This window comes from Arvicola amphibius, chromosome 18 (assembly GCF_903992535.2).
Source record: "Arvicola amphibius chromosome 18, mArvAmp1.2, whole genome shotgun sequence".
Lineage (NCBI taxonomy): Eukaryota > Metazoa > Chordata > Mammalia > Rodentia > Cricetidae > Arvicola > Arvicola amphibius.
In genome coordinates this window covers 5034107-5049049 of record NC_052064.1, presented here as the reverse complement: position 1 = coordinate 5049049, position 14943 = coordinate 5034107, and the positions used below count along the sequence as shown (strand labels likewise).

The following is a 14943-nucleotide window of genomic DNA, read 5'->3' as shown; positions in this document are numbered from 1 at the left end:
GCGGGGGGTGGGGGGGAAAAGGAAGAACCGGGAAGGGGGCAGGGCGAGCGGAGAGCCGTGTTCCTGAGGCGGCGGCGGCTCGGACGGAGGAGGGCGGGGAAGGAGGATGGGGCCGGCTGGGGGCCGGGGCCGGCGCTAGCCCGCGGCTCGCCTGGGACTGAGGGAAGCCGCGCCGCTCTTTCAAGTTGCGCGGGGAAGCCCGGCCGGTGCCGCCGCAGCCGCAGCCGCCTCGGCGCGGCGGGCGGGAGGGAGGCGGGGAGGGCGGGCGGGCCGGGCCGGAGCGAGCTGGGGAAGACGGAGCGGGCGCTGCGGCGCGCGGGCGGCCGGCGGGGGGAAGGCGGCGGGAGGATGGAGCAAGTGGAGATCCTGAGGAGGTTCATCCAGCGGGTGCAGGCCATGAAGAGTCCGGACCACAATGGGGAGGACAACTTCGCCCGGGACTTCATGGTGAGTGTCCGTCCGAGCCGCCGCCCTCGTGTGTCGGTCGCCGGCTCCCCGGAGCTCCCCTCGCCTCTCCCCCGAGTCGGCCCGGGCCGGGGATGCGCCAGCGCTTTGTGTGCGGGGCGCGCGGCCAGCGCCGTCGGCGAGCTTGCGGGAGGCGAGGTCGCCACCGCCCCACCGTGGCCTCGGTTCTCCGCGGTCCGGGAGCCGAGGGAGCGGCCGCCCGGCCCAGCCCGCTCCGGCCCCGCCGTCCGCGACTCCCTATTGTCTTCCCGGCAGGGCGGCCGGGCGGCGGCGGCTGGGGTGCGGGCTCGCCTGCCCACGCCCGCCTTCCCCGCCTGCCCCTCCGGGGAAGGTCGGGGCGAGCCGTCGGGCCGCGGCCGGCGGAGCGGGGAGCGAGGGCGGTGTTGGCGTTCACTCGCCGAGTCCCTTCGCTGCTGCCGGCCTGGGTCCGAGGGGACGGTGGGACGACGCCGGCTCCGAGTTCACGGTGATTATCACCGCTTGCCAAAGGGTTGTCCGTACGGAATCTCGTGCTCTACCTGATCTCCGTTGGTCCGGTCCGGTTTCTTCTGAGACCCGGGGTTAAGGTGGTCTGTGAGACCGGCGTGATTTTAGGTTTGGCGGGGGTGCGGTGGGGTGGGGTAGGGGTTTCGGGGTGGTTGGGGGTTATCGTGAAGGAAGCTCACTCGGGACCCTAGGGGATATTGCCGGGGCCGGAGGGGATGTGACTATCACTTCCTATCCGGGGTGGGGGTGGGGAACTTGGGAACAATAGTCCTGGTGGGGTGGAGGCGACTATATGGGCTGAAGCCCTGAACTGGGAGATAACCTTCCCGTTCCCCCTTTTCCGCCGCCCCCCCCCTTTCCGCACTCTGCTTGTGTAGGCAGGCTTGAGTCGGGGTGAGGGTTAAAATCCAGTAGGTGAAATTGCTCTAGGTACGTAATTGGGGGGTGCCCATTCCGAAGGCGTGAGACCGGCAGCCGGCTTCCTACATTGCCCCCTCCCCGCTCCTTTTATTTTTCTGCTGGACAATGTTCCCTCTAAGGGTTGTTTCCCGGCTTACGAGGCCGTGGTTGCGGCTGCTGCTCCTACGGATGTTGCGCAAGACTGGGGCGTTGGAAACCCTGGAGGTCTGGGGAATGGAAAAGGAAATTGGACTTGGGAAGTCCTTCTCTCCTTAGCGGGGGCTGGGAAATGAGCTAGGGAAAAATGTGCTCCCTGACAAGGTGCGCTTCTAATAATACTCATCTCAACCTGAAATTTGGTTACGAAGAGCCATACAAGGTTGAGGTCTATAAAAATGAGTGGGTCCGAAACGTTGGCGAGTTTTTATTTCAAAGTGCAGACGAAATGACTTTTAGTACAGAAGGTTTTCATATTTTAAAGAGACTTCTGTCTAATAAGACTTTAGTGTTAAAGTTGGCACAGTGTTTAATGGCATTGTGGAGTTTTGTGATTTCCATCTCTCAGATTTGTAAAACTAGAAAGTAGGAGCAAGGTTTTATTTAGTATATGGTGAAGACTGAGAAATGTAGATCCTTTATTTTAAACATTTTCTGTTATTTAGGTACTGTTTTGGGGAAAGGACTTTTAATCTATAAAGGTTAAAGTGTAATTTTCCCTTCCTACCATCAAGAATTTTGATTGTGTTAGTTTCTTTTGAATGTCATTTACGAAATTAGATGAGTCCCCTTTTTACTACTCCGTAGGAAAGTAGAAGAAAACAACTTACTTTATGTATTTGTTTAAAAATAATGGTTCCAGCCCTTCTTGGTTATGGAAGGGCCATGTGGTCCCTGGCTGCTCCCTGCCTGTTCCTGGCTATACTCTGTCAAGGAGCATTGTTTGGTAATGCAGGCCGCTCAGACAGGTGCCCAGCCCCTGAACTTGTAGACAGGGGATACAGCCTTGGGCTTCTTGCTTTGGAGGTGAGTCAGGGGTTTCTATTGGAGGTGTCATTTCACAAGGACCAGCTCTCTTCCCATTCTTCCATGATACCAAAGTAGCTAGGCAGTTCTACGTTAGAGAGTTGATGACTAAAGCTATTCTTTTATAGTGCTTGCTTTTTTTTTTATTTCCTGACTTGATAAGCAACAGCTATAATTAAGACTTTTGGTGGTTGGCTCTTTTTATCCCCTTAACTAGAAGGCTGGAAAGGAACTATCTTCTGTTATGGAAGGAGAATCAAAGATGATCCTGATAAACTCTGACTTGTTATTCTTATCTTCTGATGTGGATTAAAAACTCCATTTTAAAAATTTAACATTGTAGAGCTGAATCTTAAGAGACCACTATAACACTATAACAGCTGTTTCATTATAAAGCAATATAGTTTAAATATTGGAAATTTTAGAATACTATTAACAGTAGTAACCATTAATGGTAATGCTTGTGCTTGGGAAAGTGGATTGGTCATTCATACTGTGACTATTTCCATTATTCTCCCTGTGTTTGTTTGTAATGTCTATGTCACAATAAGTACACAGGCCTTTTAGGTAGTTGGGGAGTTTTTTTCCCGAGGGGGCAGGGAACTGAGCTCACTGTGACCCGGGCTGCTTTTGAACTGATCCCTGCCTTCCAATATTAATTTGGAGATTAAGATGAGCCTGCCATACCTGTGTTATATTCTTGTCTTCTGGGGTTTTTTTTAAACTCAGATTTTTGGTGTCTTTTATTAATTACAGCTACTTTCTAGCAATAATTTAAGTGAGTGTCACAGTGTGACTATAGTTTACCAATTGCTTATAGTCGAATGTTTAGTCTGTTGTATTTTCTGTTAAATACTTTAACATGAATAAAGCCTCTACATTGTTTATTGCCTAATAATCTCTTTACAGGAAGTGTACTGTATCAGAGAATACAACATTTATATATATTTACAACTTTAAAAAGACAAATGTCAGTAAGGTTTACATATATAGTAATTATCTTGATTTATTTAATAGTTTAGAAATCTTATCTTGTTTGGTTTGGAATTTTTTCGTTTCTTCCTGGTGTTTTTGAGTCTAGATCTCACAGAACCTAGACTAGCTTTGAACTTGCTGCCTGCGCGTACAGGCTGACCTTGAACTCTGGATTCTCTAGCCTCCACGACTCAAGTGCCAGAAATATTTGCCATCACGCATAGCGTGAATTTCTTGATTACTACTGATGTCTACCTTAGTGGTCCTAGCAGTCAGGAGCTGAGGCGGGAAGGTTGGGGGTTTCAGACAAGCCTAGTTTATATGAGAGTGAGACCTTGTCTGCAAGGTGGACGGAGGAAAGAAGGAATTCACCGTCGTTTGGTTTGTTCTTGGCCTTGCCTTACTCTCAAGAGGAGAAGCATGGGCACCAAGATTGTGCAAACTGTGTCGGGCACATGAGTCCCGACATGACATGCTAATTTTGTTAAATAGCTGGTGACAGGTCTGGACTTCATCTTTACTCTCGGCTTTTAGTCTAAGATGATGGTGCTCATTGGTATTTGACAGGTTTTCTAACAGTTTTATTTAAGTGAGTGAGTTATTTATATGTATGGGTATTTTGCCTATGTGTATGTTAGCGTACCGTGTGCATACCTGATGCCCAGAAGAGCTCAAAAAAGGGTATCAATTCTGGAATCATAGTTAGACATAGTGAGTTGTCTTATGGGTGCTGTAGAATACCCGGTGCCCTTAATGGAGTCTGAGGCATCTCTCCAGCCCCAGAGTCAGGTTTTACTCCATAAACTTCCCTGGAGTTGATTGACAAGGAGGCATTCTTGAACCATGAGGACTAGAGAGCCAGTATATAGTGCAGACAAAAGCTGATGTCTGAGACAGGTAGGTAGGGTTTGGGCTGTGAAGAGAGGTTTCCCTCTGCCACTTCATGAGGGATCTTACTTTATTTATAGTTTCTGTGGGGTCATAATGGTGATGTACACAATTCCCCTTGCATCTCCTACAGGCATATTCAGCCTTCTGACATTGTAACACCAAATTGTCATCAAAAAATGCTCCAGAAAAACCTTAGTATGTTAAATGAGTTTGCCGTTTGGGGTTGAGCCGCATTCTTCCTTATCTTGGGGTGTATGTGGAAGGCTGCAGGTTGGAAATACCTTTTAGGGTTACAGGGAAAGTGAGATTACCGAGAGCAGCAAATGTGCTAGCTTAACATTCCTGTGGCTTTCCTTCCTCTCTCCACACCACACCTTCTCCAGCCTGCCCTCTGAGATTCTAGAAGCCTTATCTTACTCAGAGAAAATGGGCTCTGGAGGGCCATGAAATGTTTTAAGAAAGGTAGTTATTTGGCAGGAAGGGCTTGATCTGAACAGATTTGATGAGGATTGACGAGCCTTAAGCCCAGTGTGGTGGTTCCAGGACTCAGAAGGCTGAGGATCCTGGAGTTCAAAACTAGGCCTAAATACTAGACTGGGGGTGAAGGAAGAAGAGAGAGATGTCTCAATGATTTACTAGGTAATAAACATAGTATTATAACTCAGAGATTTCTAGCTGGGGATATAATCAAGCTATAAGGTACCATTTAGTACAGTGGATAAAGACGTATGAGAAGAAATTAGTAGAACTGATCAAACAAGATCGTAGGAAAAGGTTCCAGAGCAGAAGATGAATTTAGTTTGGGACATACTAAATGCCTGTGCAGTGTCCGGTATGCACGTGGAGCTCACTGTTAATCCCAGGGTGGGTTTAAGGAGGTGGGAGTCACAGGCGTCTGAGATAGAGGCAGATCGAGTGCCTAACTGATGGAGACAGGCATAAAGGGTGGCCAGCTTCAGGGAAATGTGTCTGAGTGCTCCTGGGAAGGTGTGGTCAGAATGGAGGCCCTGAGGAAGGGAGGATGTGAGAAAGGAGCGTCCCTAGACTCAGATCATAGTGCTAGTGGGACTAGGGTAGGGTTGGGAAAGCACCCTTTCCATTGGGCCAGAGGGGTTTTGCTATCTAGAAAAAGCATTTGGGACTAGAGTATGGAAGAGACCAGATTAAAATGGTTTAAAGAAAAAAATAGGTGAAATGTAGGATAGTTTTCTTCCACTTATTTTAACATTTTGAAACTAGATGGTAGAATCTACGAAAAGACCCAGGCTTTGAGAGATAATGTTTTCCTTATTATCTATGCATTTTAACCCTGGAATCTTGAGATTCGGTGCTTGTATTTGAAGGGGGGTGACTGACTAAAGGTGTGCAGAGATCTTAGGCTTCGGACTCTAGGTACGTTTGAAATACTGTTTTTAAAGTTAGCAGTAGCTTTATAGCGATATATAATTGCCAACCATTAAGTTTATTCAAAGTATGCAGTTGTGGACGGCCGTCGTCACAATCAGTACAAAGCGTCTTTGCGGTCACTCCTAGTCGCAGCCTTCAGGAGTCCCCTTCTGTGGGGTGGGGGGTGTTACCTGACTGGACGGTCTGTGTAAATAGGATTGGAGTGTCGGTTTTATGACTGTCTTCCCATAATATTCTGTTTCGCCTGGTTTGTTCTGTTTTTATTGATTTGGTTTCTTTGAGTTAGGATATTGCTGTGTGGTCCTTGCTGTCCGGGTGCTGGCTGGCTTCAGTCTTCCTTCCCAGTGCTGGGATTACAGTTTGCCGCTACACTAGGCTGATGTGTTATCAGTGTGGATTGATAGTACTTTTTATGACTGAATTATAATCTTTTTTTTTTTGTTTGTTTTTCGAGACAGGGTTTCTCTGCAGCTTTTTTAGAGCCTGTCCTGGAACTAGCTCTTGTAGACCAGGCTGGCCTCGAACTCACAGAGATCCGCCTGCCTCTGCCTCCCGAGTGCTGGGATTAAAGGCGTGCGCCACCACCGCCCGGCTGAATTATAATCTTGTATGGGGAGAATACATGTTCTTCATTCCTTGGTCTGTTGGCTGGTATTTGACTTGTCCCCTATGGCCACTGGCATAGCAGTGCTGCTGTGACCGTGACTGTGTGGGCTCATGTCCTCAGTCCTCGTAGATGCTCAGCTGAGAACTGTCGGGACTGTCTAACACCCACATAACGATAGGACATATGTGCTGGCCAGTTTGCTGTCTGTCCTTCTGACTGTTGTTGTCTGTACAGGTGTGAAATAACATCTTGGGTTAGCTTGAAGAATTTTGTATATGTAACTGGTTTTTGAAAGCCAGCCATAGGAAATATTTGAATATTATAATTAAATATCCTAAAATTGAGCTAATTTCAATGTTTAGTGTCGCTAATTTAATTATTGCTTTCTTGGCCATCCTCTGTGTTCAGCCAGACATACTTAAATTTTAAATTTCAAAAGTGGCAATGAACCTTTTAATTTCCCAGATCTTTGATACAGTGCACTAAAAATTTGCTTAACCTGTTAATTTCCTAGAATGATTTCTAGGTAATTATATTTTTAGAATATAAGTGGCTTTTTTCAGTATTTGAAATTTAGATGAAATAGACTAACATTCAGATAAATTTAATTTTTCATACATTAAACACATTTGTTTCTATACCACTCATTTCATTAAGCTTATAAACATTTACATTTTTGACTAACCTCAGCTGAAAAATCTCCCTAGATTAGAGACAGCACTTAATTCTTGATCTTCCCCTATGCCTTGTCTGTAGGCTAAGCATTGCTGTCCATTGTACAGGTAGGGATTGTAGCCAGGTTTACTGCTATTAAGACAAAGATTTATCAGGTGAATTCTTCAAAAAGTCCATAGTAGTCTTAGATTACCGTGAGAGCTGTTTTCCCCCTTTCCTATGCACTGCCGTGTTACACAGTGTGGTAGTACTTTGAGCAGTCACTGGGAAAGAAAACAGAATTGTGGGTGAGATGGCTCTGTGGGGAAAGGCTCTTGGCTGCTAACCTCAGGACCTGTGCTCAATCCCTTGAGTGCACATGGTGGAAGGACAGAGCTGACTCCCACACGCTATCCTCTGATCTCCACTAGAGCACTGTGACGTGCATACACACATACATGTGTGGAGAGGGAGCTCGTGCTGCTCTTACGGATGACCCAGGTTCAGTTCCCAGCACCCACATCTGTTGTCTCACAACTGTCTGATAAATCTAGCTCCCAAGGACCCTCTTCTGGACTCCGCAGGCACCTGTAGTCACATGTGTCCACATTGACATTTACGGAAATAGATCACTAAGTTTTTCTCTAGTTTAAAAAGAATGCTAGACTGAAGTAAAACCTTTAAATTTTTTTTAAAGTGTGGTTTGTTATTTGCAGTTTCTTCTGCAAAACTCTGACTAATTCTGTCCTCTGTTTCTGTGAGTGCTGCTTAGAATACTTAGATATCCAGGGTTCATCTAGGTGGGGCATATCCCATAAATAATGTGCTTTTTAATAAATACCCAATTTAAGCATCTGGTTTTGAATTTAATTAATAAAATCTAGGTAACCATGTCGCTGTGATCTTGGGTGAACTGGTGGGTGTTTGGGGAGTAATTACAAAGTAGCGCTTGCTGTCTCCTTGCCTCTAGTTTTTCTCATTCAGTCCATCCCATAGATCATACTCACTTTCCTGAAATTGGCATCTTTACACTAAAGGGAACCATGCTAGTAAAATCAGGAGACAGACATTTAACCTCTTCCTTCCCGGGTGTATGGTTTCTTTCAGTACGTTTGTATAAGACTCACTGGAAGCACGATTCATTTTTATCTCCTCTCTCCACCCTTATCTTCTCCCTTCCTCCCCCTTTCTTCACTTTCCGCTCTTCTCTTCCTCTCCAGGGACTGAAGCAAGGGCCTTCAAGGTACCACTACTGAGCTTTGTCTCCAAAGCACTCTTTCCTGGCTTAGAGGCCTGACCTTCCAAAGCCTCCTCAGAGTTTCCCACTACCTCTCTGTACTTGGTGGTTTGTGGTTCTTCTTTCTGAAATAAGTTATTTCTCATCTTTGAATGTTCTTACCAAATAAATGAAATCTTGCATATCTGTGGTGTACTGTTGGGCATACTTCTTATCCTCTTAGAAATCATAAGTTTGCCTTTTACAGACTGGAACTTTGAAGATCAAAAAATTAAAATTTTGAGGCTGGGTGTGATGGCAAACATTTTTAATCCCAGCGCTTGGGACGCAGAGACAGGAGAATCTCAGAACTCCAGGGCAGCCAGGACTACATAGACCTTGTCTTATATATATATATATATATAATTAATAAAGAGAGAAATAACTAATTTTGTTTGCTTGTAGTCTAAACTGGCCTCAAACTTGGAACAGTCCTACCTCAGCCTCTTCTGTGCTGGAATTACAAAATTAAATCACCACACTCTGACAATTAAAACTTTAGAATGATTTCACTATTTACCTAAAGTATAGAAGAGAACGTGTACTTAATTTCCGCTTTTATGGAATAAATATATTAATGTAGTTGATCTGAAAGTACTTGTTTTCCACTGTAAAATTGTATTTTTAATACTATATAGAAAAAAAAGGCCTTTTTCCAGGTGGTAGTGGCTTACAACTTTAATTCCAGCCCTTGGAAGGCCGAGGCGGGCAGATCTCTTGTGAGTTCAAGGGCAGCCAGAGCCACAGTGTGAGTTCCAGGTGACCTGGAGCTACACAGAGAAACCCTGTCTCGAAAAAGAAAAAAGGTTTGATTAGGTTTGAACTGAAGAAGTCCTAAGATGAGCGAAGTGATGCGCTGTTCTGAACCACCACTCTTCCTCAGAGGGGCTGAGCTCTTTCAGCATGTTTCCTATTCTTACAGTGGCTACATTTTCTTAGATTTATGTAATTACTGACAGTGGTAGACATGAGACAAGCAGCCGTGGCTTTGGAGTGTGAGGCGGGGATCCTGTTAGTCTTGACGCATTTCCTGTAAGAGCTTCTTTTCAGATGTGAGTGAGTACCCTGGTAGGCACTAAAGGTGGTCATAGATTTGTCCTTTTACATCTGTGGTCTCCGTCCTGTTCTTAGTTATACAAGAAAGTACTTACTGAGATTTGTGAGTGCCCACCGTGTTACAGGCACCGTGTGTGGAGTGGACACTGACGGTATCTGAAGAAGCTGAGGATATGATACTTGGGAAGACAAGGTATATGTGTGTAGGGTGTTGTCAGTGGCAGTTGAAGATACTGTGTAAAAGTATATTTAAATTTAGAAGAGGGATGGGAAAAGCATAAATGTGCCCGAGCAGATCATGGATCAGTTCAGTAAATATAACATATTTAATCTGACTCTTCTTTTTGAAATTACTTTAAAAATTTTACTGTGGGGAGGGGCATGCCTGTGGTGGTCAGAAGATGAGTTACTGGAGTCTGTCCCCTTCTGTCGTGGGTGTTGTCAGGCTTAGGAAACTCCCTTACCCCCGAGAATCTTGCCAACTCTAAGCTGATTCTGGAAGATCTTGTCAAGACAACCAACAACGCTTCAGAGATGTGGAGGGATGGGGTTATGTTGTATACAGTAAGCAGCTGTCTAATGACAGATGACATTTCCAAAGGGAGACAGCTTTAAATGGAACTTGATCTTTGTTTTTGAATGTTAGACTAAAGAATATTTTATGTCCTATTATTATTTGTTTAATCACATAGAGTAGGACCTTTCAAAATCGAGTTCTGGCCATATGGTCACTGTTGTTTTGGATATTTTTTGAAACAGCGACTCAGTATGTAGCACGGGCTGGCCTGGAGCTTGCTGGAGCTTGCCTTGGTGTTCTGAGTACTGGTATTACAGACATGCACCACTACATTTTAATAAATAGTATTCTTAAATCTGATAATTTCACATTAATTCAGATATGTGCTGTCCTGTTTCCTCTTTTCCCAGTTGTTAGATTATTTCCTTATTTGTGGGGTTGGGGTAGGAAAGTGCTCGGGTGGCATCTACAAGGCCTGGGCTGGATCCCTTCCAGCACTGTAAGAAAACAAAACACATTTTAAAAAAATCTTGGGTTTTGCTTTTTTTCTTCTTTTCTTTTTGGTGATGGGGATTCATTCCAGGACCTTACATGATAAGCCAGTGATAACTGCTGTTGGGCTGCTTTAGTTAGAGTTTCCAGTTCTGTAATAAAACACCATGACCAAAAGTAACTTGAGAAAATGGGTTATATCATTTTATAGTTTGTAGTCTGTCATCCAGGGAAAGGGTCCTGAGGCCGCTGACTGACTCCTGTGGATTGCTGAGTCCTTTCTCTACCTTCACATGCTACAAATAAATTACATTTAAAAATGTCCTTAGTGTAGGTGTTAAGGTTGCATTTGTGCTGAGAACAAGCAGAAAAGGAATTACACATCCCGTGCGTCAGATGTAAAGGGCGTTTCTAGGTCTTTTCTCCCCGACTTTTGTATAGGGTGGTTTACTCTGGAGTCACAGACTGATGTTAAAGGACTTGAAGCTGGGGCTGGACAGGTGCACAGCTCTTCTAGAGGACCCAGGGTCAGTTCCCAGCACACACACGGCAGCTTACACCTTCACACCAGTGCACATAAAATAAAGTTAAATAAATTATTTTTTTAAAAAATAGTGAAACTGGAAATTAAGGTTAATGGGTCTTGAAAGGCAACAGGCTGGGTTTAACTCAAGACACAGAATGAGAACAGACGCTGTCCTCCACACGGTGCTGCTTAGGCTAACACTTGCTCTGTCAGTCACAGAGCATTCATAAAGCCTCCCCAACCTTTTGTTTGATGTTAATAGCCTACACTATACTAGGTTAAGATTAAAGGAGAAGAATCTGTTGCCTAGGTGATTCTTCCCATGTGTGTCTGACGTAGCGGGGCTGTTTTTACTTGGCTTTGCTTCTCTGCACTCCTCTGTTTTGCCCATTTCTGCCTAATAAAGGCACCCCTTCACCTTACAGTAACTAACTAGTCTGTTTGGAGTGTGAGGGGAAAGCTCGGAATGACTAGAATTGTTACTTCTCGCTTTCGGGTTACTAAGAGGCAACTTGGCAGTGAGGTGTGTGTTCTGTTGTACGAGTGTGAAGTCGATCAAGGTGAGAGCTTGCTCGTGTGGAGAAACTTCTGAGTAGAAAGGTGTTTACCGGGAGGAAGGCAGCTTAAGTGTGTAGTGTAAGACAAGATAGTTTTCAAAGCCAAACCCCAAAACCACTATTTTAAGGTTCCAGCCATCTTTTAGTCACCTTTGTTACTGAAACAAATAAATACTTGAGGCTGTCACCTCTTAGAAGAGAAAGGTGATGTTTTGTTTGCATTTGCTATTCCGCAGCGCATGCCAAGTCAGTGTTGGTGTTTTACGTGTGTGAGTGTTTGCTTGCATTTATACTTGTGCACCGTGTGTGCCTAGAGAGCCCTCAGAGGCCTGAACTGGAGTTACAGAGGGCTGCGGCCTGCCGTGTGGGTGCTAGGACATGAGCCATGTTGTACCTGCCGAGCCATCTCTCCAGCACCCTTGCTTTTGATTCGGGGTCCTGCTAAACTGCTCGTGCTGCCCTTTGACTTGGCTGGGATCTGGGGTTAGAGGTCTGTGCTCTCGGGATTGGTAAGAAGGTGTGTTTGGCCTGGTTTGAGAGGTTCCAGTTCATGAAGGTATACAACAAAGCGGTGTGTCATGGCTGAGACTCTGATGAGCTGCCTCGTGCCCGGGACATGGGAGGAATGAAGTTACTTTAACGTAGTGCCTGGTGTTTAGCCTTGGCAGTGTGCTAAAGAGAGGTGGGCATGGTGGCACTGGGGAGGCAGGGGCAGGCCGCTCTCTGTTAGCTTGAGGTCTGCTTAGCAAGTTCCAGGCCAGGCAAGGCTACATGATGAAACCGTTTCAGAAGAAAGCAGCTTCATCTGCTGCCCATTACCGAGGGGTAATTTGGGGATCACCTTTACACTTACTTATTTTCTTTCTCTCCAACCCCCCCCATTGATCTCTAATTGCATACTAGTAGTTACTATAAAACGTTTATATTTTGAGTTAATAGGCTCGGAACTAAAGTAACCTTGAGTCATCTTCCTACTCATAAAAATATTCTACAACATTGTCCATAGTCGTACTTCATAAACTGATAAAAATCATTCCCTTTTGTGTTATGTGGAATTAAGACAAGTTAATAAATTGAAACGGAAAAATCTTCATTTCAAAATAAACCAAGACTATATATAAATTTTCTTCAAGAGATAGCTCTTCGATGTAAAAAAAAAAATGATGAGAAAAATGGCATTTTTCAGATCTCACTAAAGTTTGGCTTCGTAGAATTCTTTATCTTACAATGATGGAAATAAAATCTAGTTTTACAGGAATGGTGACTTAGAAAAGTACAAAGTGTTTATTAAATATTGAAAGCTGTTAAGCTTGTGGTGAACTCGTGTGTGTGTGTGTGTGAAAAACATGAATTTTTGCTTAAAGTCTGAATACTTCATTTATTTCCCTTTGAAATGGTGGGCTTTTTACTTGTTCATTTTGAAGGAAATGTCTGGGCTTTAGGTTTAGTTCTTTGTTGGAATGGTTTACCTACATACGTGAAGCCCTGGATTTGGTCTTTAGCACTAGAAAAGTAAAAGGGAAGGAGGATCCTAGCAGTTCCTGAGCTAGCACATGAAATGATGGGCTATGGAGAGGTGGCTAGTTCAGCTTAGAAATGAAAATCCACCTGGGCCTCCCTTATGCTAGGATTGCAGGCATAGGCTACCGCACCTGACCAGTTCAGAGTAAGTTTTCTCTCGAGGTTTCATTATTTATTTGCTTACTGTAGACATTGAATCCGAGACCCAGTCTCTCTTAGACGAGTGCTGGTACTGAGTGGTAGCACTGGGCTCGCCTCTAGCCCACGTGGATTTCGTAGAAATGTGCTGTTTAATCGCCAAGAATTGCCATTACTGATTTCTAGTTGGATCCCATTTCTGTTTAATAACAAACACTATATAATTTCTTTTCTTGTAAATTTGTTAAGTTTTATATTATTGTGGCCCATATTTATGCCCCATTACATGGTCTGTCTTAGTCAGGGTCCTTTGCACTTGAGGAGAGCGTGTATTCTGTAGAGCGTTATGTCTAGTCGATTGATGGTGGTGTGGATTTCAGTGTGTCCTTACTGATTCTCTGCCCGCAGCATCTGCCTGTTTCTGATAAACGGGAAGTCTCCAACTAGCAAGTGGACTCCAGTCCTCCTGCTTCCGTGTCTGTCAGTTCTGCGTATATGTTGTACTGAATGAGTGTTAGACATATACTTAGATTGTTACATCTTATTGTAATGAATTAGTATTAGGTATATACATAGTTTATCTTCTCAGAGGATTGACTCCCTTGTTTTGTGATAACCCCTTTAGTCTCCATCATTTAGCTTGCTGTAAAGTCCACTGTATCCAAAATTAGTATGATTATTTTCTTGACTCATCTTAGAATGATAAATCTTCTGCATGTATTTACTTTTCCCTCCTTATCTGTCTTTTAATTGATGCATTTATACTATTGACATTCAAATAATTGATAATTTACAGCAGTGTCTGCTACATTTATGTTTTATATTTTCATTGTTCTCTTTTATCTTCCACTCTTTTGCATTTTGATTTTTTCACTGAGCATATTATGTTACTAATATTTTCTCTTTTCTGTCATTTGTATTTTGTTCACATTTTAAAGTGATTGACCTATATGTTGTAATACCCCTGTGAACAACATGAATGAGCAATTGAAGGTTAGAAGGTTAGATGTCTGTAATGGCAGCAGCTCAGGAAGCTCGAGCTCATCGCACCTAGATACGTGGGAAGCAGAAGGTGAGCTCCAAGTGGGTGATAAGCCCTTACAGTTTGTCCTCCGTGACACGCTGTTTCCAGCAAGGCTCTACATCCTAATGTCATCTCCAAACAGCAGCACCAGCGGAGACTCGGGTTTTCACAGATGAGCCTGGGAAGGGGCGCTTTTCGTGACTGAGTACTAACTACTCCCCTCCTATTCCCTGTTATCACCATCATATACACATAGCAGTGTGTGTGTGTGTGTGTGTGTGTGTGTGTGTGTGTACGACTTCAGGACCACCCTTTGCAACTTAGTAAGAAATTCCTCATTTTTTTTTCAACATTTTATTTTGTTCTGGTTTCTGGAATCATAAGTCTTGTAGGTGGGATGTCAGCTGTTCAGAGCCCATGTGGAAGAAGAGCCTGCTCCGCGGTGAGTGGTCCTCTCACCTCAGATGCACATCTGTATTACAAGAGGTGATGCAGAGACTTCAGTAATTTTAAGATAAAACAGATGGAAGATTATTATCCAAACACATAAGTATCTTCTAAATATCAAAACAGCCACCCCCCCAAACCAAAACAGTGGATCTCAAGCCTGGGTCAAAACTCCTTTGGGGGTCGCATGACCCTTTCACAGGGATCGTGTCAGATATCCTGCATACCAGATATTATGTTATGATTCATAACAACAAAATTGCAGTTATGAAGTAGCAATGAAACTAGTTTTATGGTTGGGGGTCACCACAACGTGAGGAGCTGTATTAAAGGGTCGCAGCATTAAGAATGTAGAAACTTAGATATATAGCATGATAATTAAGGAAAGAAGATAAATAATTATTAAATATGGGGGAACAAACTACCAGCCTTCCCAATAATGAGAGAAATACAGATTAGTGATCATTTTCTTTGGAGGGCCT

General features: G+C 44.1%; 1 protein-coding gene across 3 annotated transcripts in view; it reads left to right on the top strand.

The window, feature by feature from the left end:
- Positions 1–278: 278 nt before the first annotated feature.
- Ptpn12 (protein tyrosine phosphatase non-receptor type 12) overlaps positions 279–14943 on the top strand; it is a 63753-nt gene continuing 49088 nt past the window's right edge. For 2 of the 3 annotated variants that reach the window (XM_038315325.1, XM_038315324.1), the window contains exon 1: positions 279–447. In XM_038315325.1, coding sequence (XP_038171253.1) covers positions 349–447 — 99 coding nt within the window. In that variant the 5' untranslated portion in view covers positions 279–348. The remainder of the gene's footprint in view (positions 448–14943) is intronic. The other variant, XM_038315326.1, reaches the window with a different exon arrangement.